Source organism: Helicoverpa armigera, chromosome 23, assembly GCF_030705265.1.
Source record: "Helicoverpa armigera isolate CAAS_96S chromosome 23, ASM3070526v1, whole genome shotgun sequence".
NCBI classification, from domain to species: domain Eukaryota; kingdom Metazoa; phylum Arthropoda; class Insecta; order Lepidoptera; family Noctuidae; genus Helicoverpa; species Helicoverpa armigera.
Genome location: NC_087142.1, coordinates 9,856,531 through 9,880,093, shown reverse-complemented (window position 1 = coordinate 9,880,093; position 23,563 = coordinate 9,856,531). Strand labels below are relative to the sequence as shown.

General features: G+C 35.3%; 2 protein-coding genes across 2 annotated transcripts in view; one reads left to right on the top strand and one right to left on the bottom strand.

The window, feature by feature from the left end:
• Window positions 1-11,736, bottom strand: part of LOC110378669 (mucin-2) — a 60,444-nt gene extending 48,708 nt beyond the window's left edge. The window contains exons 1-2 of the mRNA XM_049837514.2: window positions 11,609-11,736; window positions 10,569-10,669 (exon numbers count right to left, since the gene is read on the bottom strand). The gene's annotated coding sequence lies outside the window, so the exon portion shown is untranslated. The remainder of the gene's footprint in view (window positions 1-10,568; window positions 10,670-11,608) is intronic.
• A 1,084-nt stretch (window positions 11,737-12,820) lies between these two features.
• Window positions 12,821-13,231, top strand: LOC126056930 (uncharacterized). Its single transcript, XM_049851795.2, has one exon. The coding sequence runs from the start codon at window positions 12,821-12,823 to the stop codon at window positions 13,229-13,231; it is 411 nt and encodes a 136-aa protein (XP_049707752.2).
• Window positions 13,232-23,563: the final 10,332 nt, after the last annotated feature.

Here is a 23,563-nt window from a genome sequence, read left to right as displayed (position 1 = left end):
TGAAGTTATAGTTTGAAGATGACCCCAATAGCTCTATGTGTAGTACTACTTGCTTTATAAATCAATTCGTTTCGTATATATAGTTTTAAGGTGACGATTGTGTCTATTTGAACGAGCTAAAGCTCCTAAAGCTTTAAACTACTTATATTAAGTTAGTTGACTTAACTGTTTTCTCACATAACTTCAGTGAGACAATTTTAAATACCCACATTTTGAAAATAGCTGTAGCTGTATACATATGCCGAAGGGCATTAGAACGAATTAGAAAAAAACTGGATTTACACAAAAATACAGGACCTAAAACTATTGATATAAAAAAAACAAAACTACTTAGGAAATATAAACTACGAAAGACTAGGCCGTATAGACGAAAGACAAAACAAGACAAGGCATCAAGAAAATGGCATTATGACATTTTGACAAACCAACAAGGCTGTCCAAATAAGACCTACTTTATAGTTAAACCTAATAAATGCATTCACAATAGTTGCATTGACAACAACAAATTGAGTGTCAGTTTGTTTACGTACCGATTCAAATAATGCAACAGCCTTGTGATCAGTAACGGTCGTAATGATTGGAACCAGTGTATTATATTATGTATGAACTACATACTATATGAAGTTGTAAGAACGTATGTAGGTACTCGTACCCTGACCTTACTTAACGCGAAAGCAGTTGTAGACCGCAGTAGGTACTATGCGTATTTTTTTATTATATGCCTTTTTTATCGAATTATAAATCAAAATTAAAATGTCTCTCACTATATTGAAATAAATCTTTACTTAATGCTTTAAATGCTAAAATAACTCTGTTTGTCTGATACGCTTTTCCGTCAAAAACAATAAACCAACGTCAATGTTTGGTTCATAGTCTAGAACTTGAGGATAAATATAGGCTAGTTTTTTTTTTCCGAAACCTTGAAACTTTTCCTCGGTACGCGAGAGAAACAGTAACCAAAAAAAACTTTAAAGCACTATTTTATTATTCAAACCATTATGTACTATGCGTCGACGTCACAATTCAAAAGCTTTAAACGAGCTTTTATTAACAGTAAAAAATTACAGTTTCCCCATCAAAAGCTTTTCAAATCAAATCAAATCAAATCAAATCAATTTATTCATTTTGTGAAACAGGGGTGATTACAGGTGTTTTCTAGATTTATGTACAAGCCATGTCCCGCCGATAGGCATACAAAATTATTTAAGAGATTACAATAATATAATATAAAATGTCCGAGTATATGAATGTCAAGATAAAGGAAAATAAAAAATAAAAAAAATTGTGTCAATAAAGTTGTGTTACTAATGTCATAAGTATTTAAAAAAAATATATATATATAAATTCATCATCGTCATCAGAATTTGTCATCCAAATACTCTTTAACTGAATAATATACTTTGTCATTTAGTAGCTTGAAGAGCTTATTTTTAAATTCATTATTATTCTTACTATTTCTAATATCACAAGGTAATTTATTATACAATTTAGGTGCCATTGCATAAACACTTTTATGAGCAAAAGCAGTCTTAGTAGCTATTGTTTGTAACTTATCTGAGCGACGTTGACTTTCTACATGACTAAACAAGTGCATATTGTTTTTCACAAACATCAGAACCTCATAGATATACAGCGACGGTACTGTCAAGATATTTAAATCCCGAAAGTGCGGCTTACATGTATCTGTTGTTTTTAGTTTACAGATTGATCGTATGCATCGTTTTTGTGCCAGAAGTACGGACGAAATATTTGCAGCATTACCCCAAAATATAAGCCCATACCTTAGTGTGGAAGCTACATACCCGTGGTATGCCGTTAGGAGGGCAGTTTTGTTTGCAATTTTGCCTAACATGTATAGGGCATAAGAGAAACGGTATAGTTTTAAACAAACACTATCAATTTGAGATTGCCATGACATATCATTGTCAATGTGCAACCCCAAAAACTTTGTGGTTTTTGTTTCTAGTACTGCGTCTCCTTTGTACCTGACTTGGTATTGCGTCGGTGTTTTTTGCCGAAGTTTGAAATCCATCACTTTAGTTTTAGTCAAATTAATTTTTAAATTGTTGGCATTAAGCCATTCTATGACTGACACAAGGTTTGTATTTATCTCTAATTCTATTTCTTTAAAATTACCCTTGTCAAAAACAATAGTGCTATCATCTGCAAATAAGCACATCTGATGATTTGTTACATTGGGGAAGTCATTTATATAGCAGATAAAAAGTAATGGACCTAACACAGACCCCTGTGGAACGCCATACAGAATCGTCCGAGTACTTGAGGAGTATGTTGTTTCAGTTTTTGTCTTAATGTTGACTTGGCTGATCTGAGTAAACTGTTTCCTACCTTCTAAATATGATTGTATGAGCTTAACTACATTACCTCTAATACCGTAGCTATAGAGCTTTTTCAGTAGTATTTTATGATCAACATAGTCAAAAGCACGTGTCATGTCCATATACATTGCTGCAACCGGTTTTCTGTTGTCCATGTTGTGATGTATATTTTTAAGGAAATTGTACACTGCCATATTAATAGTTTTATTCTGTCTAAATCCCATTTGTTCTTGACAAAAAATGTTGTTTTTTTCAAAATAATTATTAAGTCTATTATAAATTACTTTCTCAAAAATTTTTGCAAATATTGGAATCAGGGCTACAGGTCTATAGTTGCACATTTTTGTTTTTTCGTCCTTTTTGTGCATTGGCTTGATAATCGAGATTTTTAGAGCTTCTGGAAAAACTCCGTTGTGTATACAAGCATTTACTGTATCACATAATACTGGTGCTACAATGGGTCCTACTGATTTGATCACGCTAGTCTTGATGTCATCATACCCGGTACTATTTGTATTTTTGAGGTTATTTATTATAGTTAGCATTTCTTTTGGGACTATTGGTTCCATAAACATAGAGTTGTGGGATTTTAAAACATTTGCATTATCATAAGTTTGACAATCTACATTGGATTGCACTAGGTCTATGAAATAATCATTGAAATATTGTGCAATACTTTGAGGGTTTGTGATATATGTGTTTTTTACCTCAATAGCATTGATATGGGTTTTAGGTACGTTGCTTTTCAAATTATTTATTACTTTCCAGGTAGCTTTAGACTTGTTGTAACTGTTTTCTATGTAGTAGCTATTTTGTGCTTTTTGTGTCTGCTTTATAACGCGGCTTACCACACACATACCTACGTCAATTCATTTGACATTCTTCAAAGTTAGTAAAACTCGCGTGTAGCAAGCATTGTACAATTACAGTCAAATTGGCAAATACCTAGTTATTTAGTTATTTGTACGATGTTGCTGACAAAAGCTATTTATGAAAGAAACTGATTCACAAGACGCATTGCCAATTGTTAAAGGTCAGAAAAGATTACTGTAGGAAAATGTAAGATATTAAACCTTAAAATAGTGTAGTAAGGTTGCTTTATGTTTGTTAAAAGTATGAGCTACTTTGTTACTATTTTTAAGAAATTAGAGTACCTAAATAGTAGGTAGGTCACATTATCATTATACATCGTTAAAAGTACTATCACATTTACACAAGTAGGCATGTTGGAGTAAGTTACATAAATACTTAATGATTTAAAATGTTCACATTGAACTATTGGGTAAATAATCAAAGATATTTTGAAAAAAGATGGACTCCCCTGGTTTATCTTTAAAGAAATAGCAATGCAAAACCAAGCCAAGTTGTCATTAGTATTTGAATTAATTCGAAATGCTATGCCAATATTTCGACGTACTGCATAAATATCTGTCGTTTCGAGTGCCCATGCAAAGCACTGAATGAATAAACATTCACTGACAAACAGACAATAATATAATTTACATAATCGCACCGAGACCCAGTCATTGACAATTTTAGAATGTTGCTTAAAGTCCACGAAATATAAATAGCTTTTGACTCAAAGCTTCGTTGCAGCCCAAATAAGTACTACACTGTAGTTATTTACATTTTTAATTACTTACATATACCTATACTGCTTTTATAAATTATTACATATTCTTTATAATTTAATAGCAATTTTTTTGTTCATGCTTAAAATAAAGATAAAATGTCTGTGTAGCAAATAGCTTTTTATCTAATAACGATTTACTGAATATGGAGCATAATTTTTCAGACGTTAGGAATAATTTTCCAATATGACATAACATTACTACAGAAGTCAACATTATCTGCCTAGCCTTTTCTTTAGGTATTTAAGTTAGTAAATACACGAGAAAGGTAAGAAATAAACTTAATTACGGAATGCTTTCACATTCACGTCTGTCTCACTAATCCGCATTTAGATGCATCTAGCATTATGTTACATAACGCTGATGTTCGCTAGCACACTCGAATGCATTACACATTAAATTATTTCAGTAATTGACGTGTAATCACAGGACTTGCTTGTAATTTGTGTTGTTTGAAAGTTGTTAATTTGCAAAATGTGTAGATGTGTATTTTGGTGCAGTTTATATCATTAGACATATCTTAGTTTGACTGTATTTATGTATCTACCTTGTGTCTAAACATATTTGTCTATTTTTATTTTTATATAACTACAAAAAGGGTTATTTACCCAACTGTTCCATAAGAAGAGTTACGATATTTTACAATATAATTATGGTGATTTCAGTGGTCCTGGTTTTCTTATGATATCTTAAATCAAAAGAAAAATTAGTTGTACCTATGTCCTATGTATATCTTAATTTGGTTGAAAGGTAAAAAAATTGCTCAACGGAATTTCACCAACATTACGAAAAAGCTTCATCTAAGTTAGCAATTATTAGCACGCATGCGCGGGTCGTAGTTCACTGTGGCGGCAACGTTGCGCAACTGTGGCGCCACCGGTAGTTAGCAGTTATTTAAAATCGATTAGTTTTAAATTAGATTTATTTATAGTCTAGTTGAAGTTGTTGAGAGCTGCTTGTTACTATATTGTCATTATCTTCTTAATTTTAGATTTGTAGTTGCAATACTTATTTTGAAAAGATTGTTTTTGTACACGACTTCGCTCGTACGTATTGGAAGCTCATAAATATTAATTTATTATTTAACATTACTTTTAAGTTTTCTTCTTATATAAATATAGGTAATATTTCTCTTTATTTAACTTATGTTAATAGTTACAAAATTGTGTTATAACATATGTATATAGATAGGTTTATTATTTGATAACAATATTTCATATATTTTACAACGCATCTTCATTTTTATCGTTTTATTTTTTAAAAGAATATCATCTATGATTGCTATCTTAAATGAGAAGATGGTCAAAGAATAAAAACATAAAGTAATGGATCCAATATTGTTATAAAGTTTATACTTTTTTATAAAGCCAATAGAGATATGCATGTTACGATACAGTAATATGTATATTGTTACTATTGAGAGTATAAACTTTATGTAGATATAAAATATAGAGTTATTAATTCTAAAGTTTAACGACAAGCTTTTATATAATGAATAATAAAGTTTAGGAGGTCCAATCATAATAGACTATCTATGGGTATCATACAACACGTATTGTTGTGAAAGATATTAGCTAAATCATTGTAAGTGTTTTATGAATTTACATAAGTAAGTATTACTTGTTTATGCAAAGCCACGATATCGTTATACCTATCAGATATATCTACAAAAGTAATTGTGTCTGTCTGATCGTTTTTTACAAGTTAACTGTTATTATTAATTGTTCTAGAAAACATACAATATTTATAGGTAATGAGATTGAGTCCAAAATACATTTCCTTATATCACTGTTTACCTACGCGTTCACCAAGGCTATGCTAAGGAAATGGACTATTATAAAATTATACTTTTTTGAGGTGGAAATCAAACCATCAGATGACAGCGTTAGTGTTAGACATTTACTGACTTACTGTGGATTAAATTTATCATCTTTATATATAAAAATGAAACCCGCTTTCCGTTGTCACGACGTAACATGAAAACGGCTTGACCGATTTGGCAGAAAATTAGAGGGGAGGTAACTTAGACCCGGCAGAAGGTTTTAGGATAGTTTTTGTCACCATCCGGCTACGGGACGCGGGTGAAACCGCGGGCGAAAGCTAGTAATTCATATTTCTAATGAAGCAATGACATCTTTCTAATGAAGTCCTTTGTGTACGCTTCTATGAAGCGCGCATGGAATAAAACGGGCTGCCGATTATTTAATATACCTACTTAAAATTTACGAATGTTTTACAAAACCCGCTAGCAATAAAATAAGCTCATAACATGCAGTAAGGCAGTCATTGCGTAATAAACACATGTTTTTGCATGTCATGAATAAATATCTCATTTCAGCCAGTTCCGCAGTTCTGAAGTCGTTAGCAAGAGTCTATTATTATGTCTGAATTTATTTATAGTTATGCCTTTTTAAGAGATGTTCGAAAGTGCAATTTTGAAAGAAATAAAGTTTAATAGACCGTGTGTAAGCTTTTTGTATAGAAATCCGTTATTCATAAGACCACAAAAAATTAAAATAAATTAAGTTCGACTAAAGAATCGGAAAGCTTAGAATTACATGCGATAACACTCTTGAAAACTCTGTTTTTAACTAGGTAATTCGTGTGAAAATATAGGTATCAAGAGCTCAAACTTTTAATCAGCTTTTTTGGGCTCATAAATCAGTATGAAGATAAATGGTAGTACGCACATGACAAAGGTAATTAGCTGGTATCAGACCGACTGAAAACTTTGATGGGAATGAAGATTTTCTTTAAAACATTGTTGACTGTTTAGCCTGCATTGTGCGGCTACTTTTAAAACACAACTGGTAAAGTTAACTGGAAGTTTTTAGGAAAGCACAAGATAGTATGTAAATCTCCAGTGTTACCCGTAAGCGGCGGGATAATGTGTGGAACGTAATGCGCTGTGGGAACTGAGACGCGTTGCGATATGTTCCGATGTGCGTATATTATTGTAAAGGGTTAAAGTGTAAGCGGTAGCGGGTTATATGAATGCGTTTGACATCTCAATCACTGAAATTATCCATGGTACAAGCGCAAGCCGCTTATAAAATATAAATCTACAGTAAAGTAATTTCAGAAATGAGACATTTTTATATATAAACGAAAAGGCTTCCAAAAAGTCCTTCCATTGTCTGTCATCCCATTTAACAATGAGCAAAATGACTAATGGGCTGATAGGTTTGCCACTTTTGATAGTAACAAAGTTGCCTAAACAGACGCTGACCGAATGACTTATAGACTTTTTGAGTCACAAGATATGATAGCGATTCATAATCTATCTCATTTAATTAAACGTTTAATGACTCCAAAATCACTTGTAATTTTTCCTTTTTTTCTAAAAATATCAAAATAATTCTAATCCCCGCTCACCTCTCACACCTTACAACATTCAAATATCATGATGTTTTGCAATAATTATGTTTATTTAGCGCACAGAAGCGACCTTTAGGGAAATTGCCATCGCTTTGTACGCCTTGAATGGCAGTCATCATTACCAGCCTTTGAGTCTTGTAAGCCTTGTATTAGTCTTGCATTAGTCTTGTATGAGTCTTGCATGAGTCTTGTATGAGTCTTGCAAGTTATTGATGATCTTGTCAATGTTGTCTAGATGATTTTGATGAGGGTACTTTGATGAGCCCTCGCTCTGTATTGTCGGTTAATGATTTGGGTGAGTAATTATGTTGTATTTAGTTCGCGTTTGAAAGTTATGTCGTTTTGATGTAAATGTAAATTGCTGGGTTTTATGTAATGTAGAATTAGGGTATTTTCGAACTACATACTTCTTGTGCGTAATAAAGGTACGTATTTATACAGTATAATATAATTGCTAACGCCATATTTTTCAGTTATTTCGATCTGATTTATTTAATTTATAATTGACAAATATCTCAAAGATACTGTATTGGTTATTGCTGATAGATAATTAATCAGATAAATTAACTGTTTAGCGATCTACGAATAGAGACTCAGGTCTCATAATATAAGTCATAAACTATTATAATTTTCAAAGTACAATCTTGTAAATAATGAAAAACATGCAACATGAACATAAAACACATGTTTACCAAAGACATTAACATACATATATACACGAACATATAATATAAAGTGTGCATCTATTCACCACGGTCGGTGTGGACATGCGAGCTCAAAGGTCGCAGGTTCAGTTCCCGGCTGAACTTTATTCGTGAAGTAAGTGTTAAGATAATAAAACGAAGTATTTTGTACAAAGTTCAAGTTGGTTTTAGCTGTAAAGATGTGCGATTTTGTAGTTAATATGTTGATTTATTACTTTTTGTGATTAAGTTGTTGTGGTCGTTAGCGCAAATTCTAGGTCAAATAAATGTTATGGGGTTTGTTTATAATAAAGGTAACTAGACCCGGCGTCGCATCTCGAGGGAACTACTTCTCGCTCTAGAATATAAATTACTGCCAAGTTTCATCATAATACGTCCAGCCATTAAAAGTGTGATGGAAGAACAAACTTTTAAATTAGCAGTATTCATGAACCATGAATCGAACCTGACACTTAATGCTTACAACATAGTCATAGTGCAACCACTAAACCAATAAAGGAATCCTTGTAAAAATATTTTTAAGTTCACTGCTGTACACCCAAATAAAGTATCATGAGTACTTATAGCATAAATAACATTTATAAGTACTTGTTTACACTGTCTGCCACGCAAAATGTATCAATTTATTACATCAAGTTCCTGTCATACAAAAGACATCAACGCGCTTGTACTTTTCGTTATTGATTGAACCGATTTAAATATTTTATATTGTTCCTATATTTTTACATTAACTTCCTGTACCTTCTTATAAAAATGACTGTTTTTTATTAGGGTTCCGTACCCAAAGGGTAAAACGGGACCCTATTGTTTTCGCTCCTCTGTCCGTCCGTCCGTCTGTCCGTCTGTCACCAGGCTTGTATCTCACGGATGGTACGGAACCCTACGTGCGCGAGTCCGACTCGCACTTGGTCGGTTTTTTTTAAGTTTGTTTTTGACATACAAATATTTACAATATTTGTATCCTGATTTTTAGCAAGCACATTACTACATTTGGTTATAGGTATTTAAAACATACACTAGAACAACAGGAAACATTCTCTTCACTCTTTAAACAGCTCCAATAAAGCCTTAAAGCCTATACAAAGGACATGCGCAGTGAGCGTCGATCGAATGCGCGTACGCAGGCGCGTCGTCAAGGATAACGCGTAATGCCACTAGGAACTGATGTTGGTACAATTAAAAAGGTATTTTTTTGATGTTTATCAACAATGTTATTAATAATCTGTTTTGATTGTGGGTACGATTAATGTTTATATTTAAATTAATGATTCTTGGTATGATTTTTGAACACTTTCTGGAATTACTTTCGCACTAAGATAAAAAGTACATTTTCGGCTTTTCATCCCATTTTGTATTTCCGTAGGTACTACAACCGATATAATTATTATTCATCCTCGAACATCCCTTGAAGTCAAAGTAGTATTTCATATAGGCCTATCATATATACTTAAATCTAGGTACACACTGTCAGTGTTGCTGTATCCCGGAGTATCATCTGCGTTCAGGCAAACTACTTCCCGTGCATTATTACCCAACATACTCCCAAATAACGTAGCTTTCTATCGATAAAACTATTTTTACTGGAGATAAAGAGACAGCGTCACGTATTTGGACAGAAATCTATGTTGTATTTCTCCAAAATTAAATTGAAATTGCTTCAACATCCTTACTGTAAAAGCATTTTAATACAAAAACGGAGTAATTCTAAGATCGGACTGAATCGGACATTAATTCATATATGAAAATATAAATCTGAATCTATCAGACCTCGTCGATATCGAAGGTAATTTGTCCTACTTTTCCCAAAACCATAAACTTACTAAAACCTTTACAAAAATATGTTTTTATGGAAAATAGATTTCGGTGCCAACTTCTATTCATACCTAGTCCAAGTTGCATCAAGCGGGGAGTGTCACCGAGCGGCCTAGATTAATTGGCGCTGCGCATGCGCACACGAGCGTAATATTACATTTTTACTACATTACGCTGGCAGTGAAAACTGTTAGCTATGCGTTTGTATTGTCATTTCTTAATGGATCCATTTTATAATCCTAACAAAGTAACAAAAAACTGAAGTAAAAACATCTTGGGATTTAATTAGATAATTATTTACATTGGAACAGACTGATGTTCAGGTAAATGACTCAGAAACATACTAATATTAATTTTGTGTACTTTGTCATTAAGAAATCTTTAATATTACAAAATAGACGAAATAGTTTAAGTGCATCTAAACGGAAAATCCCAACTGAGTTCGATACACTGCTTAAGTACCGCTGCTTTCTCCATTAAACACATAGCGTGATATTATTCATTAGACATTGTTTTGTTTATTTGAACATACATAAATAAACATAAATATGAAAACATGGCTATTAACAAGAGCATAAAAATTAATTGTGCAACCGTTAAATAGTCGTGAGAAAATATCCCCAACGAAATCAATTGACAACTTCCTATCTTTATTTAGAAGTAAGCTAATTAATATAATGAGTGCTAATTAAACAAACACTTACCAGAATCGAGATCTTCACACGTTACAAATATTATCACAAGTTATGTCACTGTCACTTGCAAGCACTTCGACTTTCAGACTGCTTTCAATTTGCGGGAAAAACTAAATATAAGACAAGAAAAATACGCATTTCAGACAAACATACGCCATGAGAAAATAATACGCAAATATTGTTGTTAAGACTACGCCAAAGAAAACTTGGTTCTCAAATTAAATCGAGAGGTTGAATCGGCATTTCTTCTAACGATATGTTAATTGGTAACACCTAATAGATATTATAGCACAGTTCCTAGATTGTATAACGGAGGCATAACGTGTGTCGGCAAGAAGTGCCGTCTGCGCACAATGCTTCCCACGGCGCTGCCAGTCCTACGCTTACGCAAACACGTAATTAGGTTCGTTTTTTTACATCAAAACATTTGGACATTGTCTAACATATTCGTCAAAGCAATGTTACTAGTCTTTGTGAAAAAATTAAACATTGACCTATTGTCAAGCGAGAGGTGAGAAGATTATTATAAAGGTTATGTAAAAACTCGGTCAAAGTATACACAAGATCTTTGAAAATGATATTCTGTATACAATGCAATGCCGCTGTGTTTCTTGTGAGTTTTCGCCTGAACTCATAACCTCGCTGTCCTACCTATATGATTCAAATATTTTATGCAATGCACATTTTTAAGAAAGTTACGTCAAATAACTAACTATAGAAGAAGATAAAAAATACTGTAAACTGTAATCTAACCGGCAATTAGTATAATTTTATTGTTTCGAAAAGTTTTACTTTCGCTCATGTTTTATGAGATCTTATCACGAATTTGAATGTTGGTTTATACTTCATAAACTCAACATAAAATCCGAAAAACAAACAATTTAACAGCACTATTAAAACAACACCCCTAAATATTTAAAAACAAAAACAACCCTACAGAAAATTTAAATAAAAAATAAAACAAATTAAAAGCAGTCGAAACGCCAACGAAAAAAAATACGCAAACTAAAATATGAGATATAAAAAATAAAATTAAAATTAAAAAATACCGAATATGTGGTAGCTTTAGCGACGCGTAAGGATGCGCTCGCGACGGTCGGCCGTCGACGAAGACTGCGAGTGTGCGCGCGCGCAGCTGGCTCGGAGGGGCGTCGGAGGCGGCCCGACCATCCGCGATTGTTCTCCTTATTACTCAAACTTTATACACAGATGTACTAACGCTCGAGAACGCTGATGTTGCAAAATTTTAGGCTTTTTAGCTAGCGATGACGTGCGGGTTTGCCTGTGATGCGAACTTTCCTGTCAAGAGCTCAAACGCTGGTTTGGTGATTTATAAGCTTCTCCCATAATATGTATGAACATTACATAGATCATAAATGTATATTGTATCGTTTATGACGCAGAAATTTCGGTAGTTGAAAAAAAACTGAAACCACACAGTACAGTGTAGCTATACCTATCTGTTAGTTATTTGAATTTTCATGATAATGAAATTTAAAATAAACTGATGCTATTTTTATTCATTTTTTTTATAAAATGTATGAAGCTTGCTTTATATAGAATACTAACATTCAAGAAGTGAGAGTAAGCACAATCTATTAATTCTCGATATCTGTGGTTCTACTTTATTGCATTAACTACGATAAGTCGTCCAAACTTCAACGATTGAATGCACTAAATTACTATTATGTATCGATTTATGAAGATATGTCATCACACTTTGTAATTTATTTAATGCTTGCATAAAAAAATAGCCAAGTGCGAGTCGGACTAACGGGGGGGGGGTTCCGTACCTACTACTAGTATTTATTTTATGCTACTTTACAGTATTGTATTGTACACTTGGTATGTACAGAGGCAAAATCTGTGAATATATCAACGTTCTAATGGTTTGTAGTGGGACCTACACTAATTGTTGACGCATCAATATTGTTCATACTGTACTTGCATTGTGTTCGCCTCCCCAGTTGTCCCGTATATCGCACTACCAACGCACGCTACTAAATATTGTGACCGTACCAAATCGTATGTAACCTAATTGGAGTCAGATAATAAAAGTGTATTAATTAGTATTCGGTTTATTTACTTATCTCTGAACACGACACCCCACCATCTAAATTGGTGACCCCGTGTGGAGAAAGTGTGAACTGTAACCAGTGAATTTGGACTAGTAACTCAGTGAATCGGACGACCGGGGCAACTCACACAAGTGTACCGTAGTGTCGGCTTAATATTAGTGCGCGTCAAATTAAGAAATTATAATGTCGTCTGAAGACAAGAAGGTCGTTATTGAAGAACATCAACTGTCGTCCATCTCCATCACAGCTAGAATTCCGGAATTTTGGAAGAAGTCGCCTAGAACATGGTTTATCCAAGCAGAAGCAGTTCTAAATCCTCAGAAGATGTCCGACGAATCAAAGTACCAGGTCCTTATTTCAAAATTATCCCCGGACGTAGTTGAGCAAGTTACACAGATCCTTGTGGAGCCCCCTGAGAAAAATAAATATGAGACCTTGAAGAATAAGCTGATATTTATATATCAAGAATCCGAAGAGCGGCAAGTAAAAAAACTCATTGGCGAAATGGAATTAGGCGACCAGAAATCATCACAATTACTAAGAAAAATGCAAGACCTAGCCAGGGGACGAGTAAATAACGAAACCCACCATTAAAGGTTCATGAGATACAGCTTTGGCAAAATAGCCTAGAAAACGGCTAGGCAGATGATGAGACACAGCCTGACGGCAGATGGCTGGACAGACAGACGGAACAAAAAAACATAACTAGACACTTTACATAGACCTATTAATAGCTTAAAACATTGTATAGCTTGTTCGATTCCCGTGATCAACAAAAGTCAGCTAATTTGCGTGCCCATTCTACGACATAACACAATAAATCTAACATGCAAATAAAATACCAATTAAAACAAAATCCCACTTATTCATTAGGCAACAATTAGCAAGATTTTTGTATTGGAAGCACATTTTTCAGGCACTAATTGCTTTCGGTTCCCACAGAAGGCACACAATAAGTTTCTTTGCAAATCTGAATAAGATTAAACGCACACGGGAGACTAAAGGTCGGCTGACAGTTCGCCCGATGCGATGGTTGTAGTTTTTAGGGTTCCGTATCCAAAGGGTAAAACAGGACCCTATTGTTTTCGCTCCTCTGTCCGCCCGTCTATCCGACCCTCCGTCACCAGGCCAAATTTTCACAGATGATGTATTTCTGTTGACGCTATAACAACAAATACTGAAAACTAGAATCAAATAAATATTTTGGGGGGTTCCCGTACAAACAAACGTGATTTTAAATAATGGTACGGAACCCTTCGTGCGCGAGCCCGACTCGCACTCGTTATTATTCTTATAATACCGTGAATTCAATTAAAGTTTTTAGACAGTCTGATACCTACATGCCAACAACATTATTTTCTGTGCTGTTTTACAAGCTCGAACAAACTTATCGGCCGACTTAAAGTTTGCAGTGTGCGGCTACTCTGAATAAAGAACAATGGTCCGGCAGGCGAAGGGTCGAGTGGCGATCCTGAGGTCGCGGGTTCAACTCCTGACTCGGTAAACAATGATGAATCTACGTGCGGGATATGTCGGCTGAAAGATTAAAGGGTCACTTTGAGATTGGAGTATTTTAGCAATAGTAGGTACAGTAGTTGTTTTGTAAGACTTGATTTGTGTGATTTTCTTGATAATTTGTAGGTACCTGAAATGAAAGTAAAAGTTAAGAGTGACGTATTCTGTACGTGATATCATCAGAGTAACTTAAAGCTCTAGTGTGCTATATGTATATAGACAACATTAAATAACTTATTATATTACTAATTAACTTGAGGTATTAAGCTGCGAAGTGAAAATATTATAATTTCCAGTAATGTAGAGTAAAAAATCGTGCAATCCCATTGATGGATATTCTACATAATTATTGCAGACCTGTCTAATTATCTTCACACAGACACATGTAAATAAATAAATCAATAGTTGTGCAGTAAAATCTCTCACTCTCCCAGACAATGAGTGGTAATTGTGTGCACTCGACGGCTGACGGAAACATCAATCGATTCAGTGCAGTTATAGTATATAGTAAATAAGTATACTTACTATGGTACAGTTTAAACGTGAGTCATAATGTATGACTGTGTATTGTCGGGGAATATCATAGGATAAGGAGTAAGTTCAGTGCTGTCAATTGAGTGAAAACTGTTAATGATAAAATGGAATAGTCAATGTAATTGTGGTATATTGGCTATTTAACAATAACAATTGAGATAATATGCCTTTTTGTTTAAAAATCTTTTTTTAAATAAGATTCAGTTAAACGTTAATGAAAATTCAATATGGCAATGATACAGTCCTCTCTTATACAGAGAAGGAATGAGCGTTACTCATCATGCTTTTTCAAAGTGGATTATCGATTTCAGAATTTAAATTCCGGGTTTCCCCAAGATTATATCCCATAATAAACACTACATTGATGTCAAAGATACACTTGGAAAGCACATAGATATCACTTAGAGACCTCACATCGATACTCGCAGTAACCTTGAATATACCTACAGTTGAACGGCAGATGTTTTAGCCATTTAGCCATTAGACCACTCCTCATTTTTTTGCTAGTAGGTACCTAAGCAAACAATAGGTATCCTCCTGCCAATAGTTAGATAACAGCCCAGTTATCACGCCACTTCACTAACTGCACCTGATTTATGAGGTCTCAGCTTCAGTTCCCGGGTCGTGCAAACTCCGCACGTAACGAGCCATAGATTGCACGGTGTATATAGACTATAGAACTCCATAAAGCAAGCCATTGTTTGAGTTTCGCTATAAAGAGTGGCTGTCGACGTTTGTCTGTCTGTGGTACGTAAGTTAGAGTGGCCCTTGTGTGGCTATCGTGTGTTAGATGGAAAACTTTTTCTTATTTCCTTTACAATGTGTGCATATTGATCTATATGAACCGGTAGGAGTTCCAACTATGTATAAATTTTTAAAATACTATCTTCAGACTCCCACACTCTGTAGCTCTCTTAATAAGTAGCTAAACAAAACAAACAAACATTCGCATTTGTAAGATAATAGACAGTGTTTCAGTGCTTTTTCACGAAAGACTTTGCAAAACACTGCAGGGGCGTGAAGTTTTTTAATTCACTAACGGACAACGGGCCAATGGTGTAACATGAAGACATTGATTTGTTCTTGTTCATGCATTTTTTATAACGTGTATTTTCCACATAAAATTGAGGTATAAAAAACTCCTGCATAAAACATGCTGAAATAAAGAAAATCAATTGCATCTATTGTTAACTACATATTCAATACAATCTAAATCTAATTAGCCACACGCAACCTTGACCCGTGACTCATGCAGATGCACCAATCAACTCCTCAACTCATTGAGCAACCCTTAGCTGAAGCACACTTCAGACGAAACAGTCGGCAGACTGTTGGCCCGGTCGTTGGGAAAGAAAATTAGTTTGTGAATTTAATCAAAGATTTTGGTGGTACCGAACTAATACCTGATTGTTATTACGTGTCGTGGTGGTAGTTTGTACAGAATCAACCTCTGTATGAGGGAGGTCTCCAGTTCAGGCAAGTACCTATCGATGCCACTTTCCAAAAGTTTGTTTGTATTTTCGAAGTATATCTTGGACACCAATGACTGTGTTTCGGAGGGCGCATTAAACTGTCCCTGCTGTCATTGAACATCCCTGGCAGTCGTTACGGGAAGTCAGAAGCCAGTAAGTTTGACAACAATCTAACCAAGTTGAATGTTACGTGTGTCCTTCCATTCATCTTCATACTGTTTTAAGAAAACAAACAATCGGCCGACTAAAAGTTTGTAGTTTACTTTGTCTAATGAGCCCATAGTTCAGGGCTAACGTGACACGTGTCCATCTGTCGCCGATTGGACACGGCGTGTCGTGGGCGCCGTTAGGAAACGCCTAGGCTAATCATCGTAATGTGTGGTTTTAATTTGTGACTATGTGTTGATGAGAATGTCAAGGATTGTTTGTAACTACACATATGTGTGTGGGTTGGAGTAATTGGTTGCATTTCTCCATAGAGATTAATGTTTTTTGTGGCTATTATTTTTTTCGTTAACTAAGTTTGGGTGAGTTGGTGTACAAATAATTAGGTATCTGTATGTAAATTTTTTAAGCTAGTGTATCCAGAGATGAATTTAAAAATACAAATAAAAAGCGCTACCGCCAATAAATCATTTGATTGTATTTTTTAACAAAACATGTAAATACGTAAATATTAATATTAAACGTATAGTAGTTATTTTCATATTCTCTGAAATTGCTCATCTGTGCTTTAGATTTATTATTTCAGTCCATCCACTAGGCTCTACCTACCCAACAAATAGCAAACTGAATTAAAATTCCAGCAGAAATTAAACTAAACACAGTTTAACGCAACTTTAACTAAAACTTAATTAAATCGCTTTAATTTGCGGTAACCGCCCGTCAATGTCACCGCGTTAGATGCTCGCGAAACGTGCGTAAATTACTGTTATTATGCGAATTGTATTAAAACATCGCCGGCCTTGGTGGAAAGCGTGACTTTTGTAGAAGCTTTTCCTGAAACTGTTTGGAAATTCTTATTTATTTCGAAAAGCTGTCATTAACACATTCACTGCGGCAGCGTTAAATCTAAACTTTCTACTAGTGCGATACGAGACAAATGCTGCCCGTATCTATATTTCCTGATATGCGTTACGGCTTCTATTTTGCCGTACCAGAACCTGACTTTCAAAGCCTATACAGACGTGGAAACCACCTATATCAATGGTTTTTATCAACAAATCGATAGACTATATCCTTGTATACACCTAGCTGCAGTCGCCCCGGGTTCTCTGTTATACTTTGAAAGATACAGAGACTTTTCAAAATCTTTCATTCGCGGCAATATATATGCCGTACAGCGTAGAAGTGAAAAAATGCTAGGGATGGGGTTTACTTCTGGAATGATAGTCGATAGCTTAAAAATATTTTTTTATTGTAGATAAAATATTCATATTTATCAGTGTTATATTATTATATAAATCAACATAATTATGTAACCTAATTATATAATATGTATTTATATTCTACCACAATCACACTATAGCGCCACCTAGTCCCAAATACATATAATGCATAGTATAGTTAGAAAATACACCCAGACCAAGGCAACTAGACAAAGAATGTATGATTTGTGTGGGAATCTAACCCACAACCACTACGCCAACAGACCAATTTAAAAAAAACTAAAAACTATTAAAGGACGTGTATGAAACTTAGTAAGTAGGTAATAATTCCACTGAATTATTTTCACACTTGACATCTTTGGCATCAAGATGATGATTTCCCCTCTCTCTCTCTCTACTCAAATCCAGTTTTTTATGTGAACGTCTCATTGTAGCAGAACCGCGTAATATTTTTCACAAAAAATATTGTTACGGCTTGCTTACGGCCAGCACTAGCGCACACTGAACCGCCGCGCGGACGCATGCAGTGTGGTGCGGGGTTGGGGGGGTACGGCAAGATATTCGCCGTACCGCACTGAATGAAAATAATTATTTTACTGTGCGTTAAGGCAACTATTTTGCCGTATATTGTTAGTGTACAATATTATTACATTAAAAGCAACAATATTGAAAATATCACTATCTCATTCCTACGCGCAAGGGAACTTAGATAAATCGCCCCCGCACAGTACGCAAAACAAGGACAACGAGCTACCGCACTGGGTGAGAGTCAAATACGGCCAAATACTTGCCGTAACGCAGTGAATGTGTTAAAAATGAAATAATATTATTATTTTGCATTTTATGCACGTACATTTTTAAATAAACTAATACAGCTTTTAATTTTAAGCACATTCGACAAACGAACGATGGCCTACTTATTCGTGATAGACATAGGTAGCTATAAATTTTCGCTTTTTTATAACTTTTAAAAAGTTTATCATCAGCCTATCGCAGTCCACTGCTGGACATAGGCCTCTCCAAGTGCACGCCACTGAGATTGATTTTCGGCTTCTCGCATAAAGCTCCTGCCAGCCGTCTTGCGCAAGTCATCAAAGTTTTAAAAAGTTATTGAGAAATATTTAAAGCGCGAATTAGTCGATTCATTAATTTAAGTCGTTTCACACATCATCATCCTCCGAGCGTTTTTCCCAAACTATGCTGGGGTCGGCTTCCAGTCTAACCGGATGTAATTTAAGTCGTTGCATTTATTTAATATTTATCTGGTAATTTCCAAAACTTGAAAAAGAGTTTACATTTAATTGTAGTTGACAAATCGTAGCGATTACGCAGCGATGTCGCAAATTAGTGGAAAGATGAAAATAAATGTAATCCCCAAGCTGCGGTCGACGCAGAAAAACTGTGGAATTTTAATAATAGGTCTAACGCGACGTCAGTAATGGGAAAAGGAAATACTTACCTTGAATTGTGTTGCCGTGGAGACACGGGTGAGTAAAAACACTTACATTCTTTATTATAGTCTATAAAATATAGGTTTTTACCCTATAGTATAAGGAAATAAGCAATTTCTTATTAGCTCTTAGTACGATTACGATGGTATGTGCTCATTGGCGGCTATGGATGATATGACCCACGCTTCATGTTTATATCATATTGCATATTATAGGTATGTAGAACAATTTCCAAAGTTCCAACTGTTCTGTCACAAGAAAGAGGTAATCTGGATATTGGAATTTAAATATCTAATTTAAACTAGGATTATGTTGCATTGAATTACAATCCATATTCACACATCTTTAAAATTAACCTGTCACCCAAAACAACGCAACTTTTCATGTACATTTATCTTACCATAAAATCGTCCTGTAGTTCATTAACTAGCGACTATCACATCTCGCATCGTCCGACAGGCTGCGCAGGAGTTGCGACACCGATGCGACGTGAGATCCTCCAACAATGTCTCTGCGCAACGCATCCGTTACACGGAGGAAGGAAAGAACGGAGATGCCATAATGCAGGTAGGTCAGGAGCCTACTTCTAGGTCAAATACGTACGGTGGGTATGACCAAAATGATTAAGTTACGAGGGAATGAAGAGGCGTTCGGGTTCTTTAAGATTTTTTTTCAATTATGGCAAAAATCATCAAATTACTCCTCCCGCTCGCGCTGTGGGCTAGCAGCGATGAGGGAGTGTCAGACTTTTACTGACAAAAATCCATCATGTTCCGTCGTAGGCCTTTTATGTACCAGGCCCGCGATAACTCTTTCGAACAATCCCGCAGCCCCGGTTCTTTAAGAGATTTGTCAATCATTTTTGGTGTTACCAAAAAAATCGGGTTCAATCGGGGAAAGCATGTAAAGTCGAAGACAATAACGTTTCTTGTCTCTTTCTGAGGAGATTTTGCGTTATGGCACCTCCGCTAGTCATTTTGTTCTCCATGACCCGTTACCTATCGCCGCCATCTTGGAAAATTCGGAAGATAAACAGATTTTGGTTCGGAGAAAGTTTTGGTGGTAAGTTCTTTAAACGGCGATACCTATGTATATGATATTGTGCGGTTATGTGATTGTGAATTCTGAAAGTTTTACCCACTACTGCTCTATGTCGTATTTACATTCGTGGTAGACGGAATAGCTTTATAGAACTGGGAATTTTCCGAGGTTAGTAAATAAAGTAGCTAAACAGTAACTCTTATGCTACTGCTCCACCTGCGTCTTAACGCGTTAAATTTTGGCATTACGCAGATGTGGCCAACGTTTTAATGTCAATTTATACTAATGGCAATATAAATAGCATTAAACGTTAAGCGATAACTCGGGTGTCGGTTTTTTGGACGCATCAAAGGGTTTTAGTGCGTAGCTTATAGCGCTAAGTGATGTTGGCTACATCAATGCCATCTCATTGCACGCATGCAAGGACGAGTGTAGATACTTTGTTTAAGTTGAACTGCATTTTACGAGCACGATAATGGAATGGTCAAATGAGAAAGCTTTAGTTTTTAGAATTATTTTGTGTGTCTGAGTTTAATCTCTTTAATGTATGTTAACGCGTTACTTCATGAGGGATTAACTCTTTGCGTAAGTGTAGCCAACACGCATTTTTAATGCTATAAGTAACGTGTAGTTGGCCATTGACATTAACGTTAACGCTAACGCAGGTGGAGCAGGAGCATTAGACAGTACAGTAAGAGTAAGAGGGTAAAATATCAGAATTCTGTAAAAAAAAACGGGACAAAGCACAGGAAAGCTCCATACATGCTTACAGAATCTAAAGCTTTTCTTCCGAACTGATTATCATCATCAGCCATTTAGGTAGTAGTCCCACTGCAGGGCTCAAACATCTTCTCAAACAAAGAAGGAACTTCCAAACTGATAGGAGAAAATAATTAGGAAACATTCTAGTATGTGACTTTTCATTAAATGATTACACACTGTCCATAATGAACATGCTCCCATACCCCACATATAAATATTAATGATCTCTAACCAATTGACAGATTGATACAAATTGATAGACTTTTAATAACGACACGTAAAAAGTAGGCCGATGCGTGTAACGTAACGCCTAAACAAAGGATTATGTAATTTGTGTGATTGATAACAAAAGGTTTTGGATTGGACTTCAAATATTTGCCGATGTGTATTGAATGTCAGGCTCAATCAGATATCTATTAAGACAAAAAATAATTTTCTCTCAGGCTTCGCCGATTTGTTGAGCCGATGATCTCAAGAACAATACATATTTAACTATGTTTTAATTACGATTAAGTACAAGGTATTGGTGTCATATAATCAAGTAGGCTTGATCCAACTAGCAAGAATGTTTTCTGTCTTTACTACTCATTCCTAGAACTTAAAAGAGACATACCAAGATCGTCATAGTTTATCGTTCTATATTATTTTGAAGAAAGTGCTGTCTTTACTAAGCATTTTTTTGTAACTATTACTATAGAAGCTTATTGGACTGTCCCTATTGCTGAATAAAACCTTTTCAAAAACAAAACACATTCGCCCATTGTCTAACTTTCCAACCTATCAATCTTTTTAATAACCAGTAAAGTTGAGCCTTTCTCGCACCACCTACCAACTGACGTGCCCTTTGACCGCCCTTACTAGCTCCCTTGTTGATATTCAATCATGCAGCCACGCTAGGAAGTAGCCACGAGCCATCATTTATCTTCATTGTCATTCATACAGGAAGATGAGGTGGAAATGTTTATTGAATCAGGTATTATGTGGACAGGCTCGGAGGTTCTGTAGAGTGGATAGTGACAGCGGAACTCGTCAAAGGTATTTGTGTTCGTAGGCTTACTTGTAAAGTCTACTCATGATGACATTAACCTTTTCACCGCCACGCCATATCGGTATTCCTATGCCCTGTACGCCAAGCCCGAAAATCTTAATTAAATATCTACTAAAAAATACATAAAAGTAATGATTTAGTAGGTTTATTTTGTATTTTTCTGCGACCTGTTTTTTGTCGAGTATAGCCGTCGTTGGCGCACAGGGCACGCTTGCTCATGTCGGCTATAGCCGACATTGGCGTTCAAAAGGTTAAAGGATGTTTATTATTGTTTACTACGCGACTTAAATAAAATGGCTGAAATATCAAGTTTCGAAATTTCTTTCTTATTTTCCTTTGCATTTGAATTGATTATGTTTTACAGTTATTTAAGGGTTTTTTTGTTGCAAAGTTTAGTGCATTAAACTGTGTACTCTGTAGGTACCTATAACATCGCGCCATTATGATTCGTTCGATGGACGAGACAGTAATCAGATTCTGTTATTTAGTTTAGGCAATTACTTAGCGCTATTAACCAGACAAATAAGAAATTCCGACTACCATCTGGGACTACCTACTACGAAAATTCACATGAAAATACCAATTAACACATCATTATAAAGGCTATTAAGTAATAGACTAGACTTCAAAATTTTCTCACGTGAGTATGTACCTACTTCCTTGAACTTACTTTCCTGAACTTCCGACTGAATGGAATATACTTATATCATATAATATAATTATGTTAATAAGTATATTATTATAGAAATGCGAGTGTTCGCGTGCTGAGATCTATGTAAATGATAACTAAAGAATACGTTCTGGTTTCTTATGCGCAAAAAAGTGTTCGTTGTTATTTTTGTGCGCGCGCAGATGTGGGAACGTTGTGGTAATGATGGGAGAAGTCGATGGTTTGGATGTCGATACTAAAACCCTTTCTCATGTTATAAATAACTCTGTCAAGCTGTCAGTCGCCCTGTCAAGCTAAAACTACTGAACCGATTTAAATAAAGGTACAAAGATGGTCTAGACTTCTAGAGCCAGAGAGCATCAAATGATGTGGGTAATGAGCAAACGATGTGGATGCAGCGTAACGGGTCATCATTTTATTCAGCTATGAAAACGACAGTTGTACGACAATAGAATCGACAACAGTTCCTAAGTCACCGTCCATGGTGTCATAAAAGCACCAACCATGCAAAGTATCTTGACAGCGCACCTTTTTGAAGCATAGCTTAACATGACGCATGCCAACACCATAGAGATATCGATACATCAGCCACATCCCTACACACGAAAACCTCTCTGCGTTGACACGGATCTCGTAATGATCGTCATTATGACATCGTGACGCAACAGCGCCATCTTGCGGGAAGACGGTTTAACGCTTTTTGCTGAACGATAATCTGATTAAATTCATTATATTTTTGTATCCACATAAGTATGCTGTTTTGGCGTGAGAGTGCGGGGGTTTTGTCTTAATTTGCGTAGATAATTGGCGGGTTATATGCTCGTTTACATAACTGGATAACATAAGGTACATAAGCAGGTGTGTGACAGGTTTATCTAATGGATAAGTGCTAGTCGGAAGTGCCCCGCAAAGCTCTTGGTCTAACTTATCAGTCCTTAAGACACACAATTTGTCCAGCAGTCGCATTATTTAATTGTTTTATTTAGTACTATATACTTACATATAATAGGTGTACCTTTCTCATATCTCATCTTGATCAACATTT

What these genes read in the sequence shown, in the direction of transcription:
- LOC126056930 (XM_049851795.2), top strand. Translation starts at nt 12,821, where the DNA reads ATGTCGTCTGAAGACAAGAAGGTCGTTATTGAAGAACATCAACTGTCG.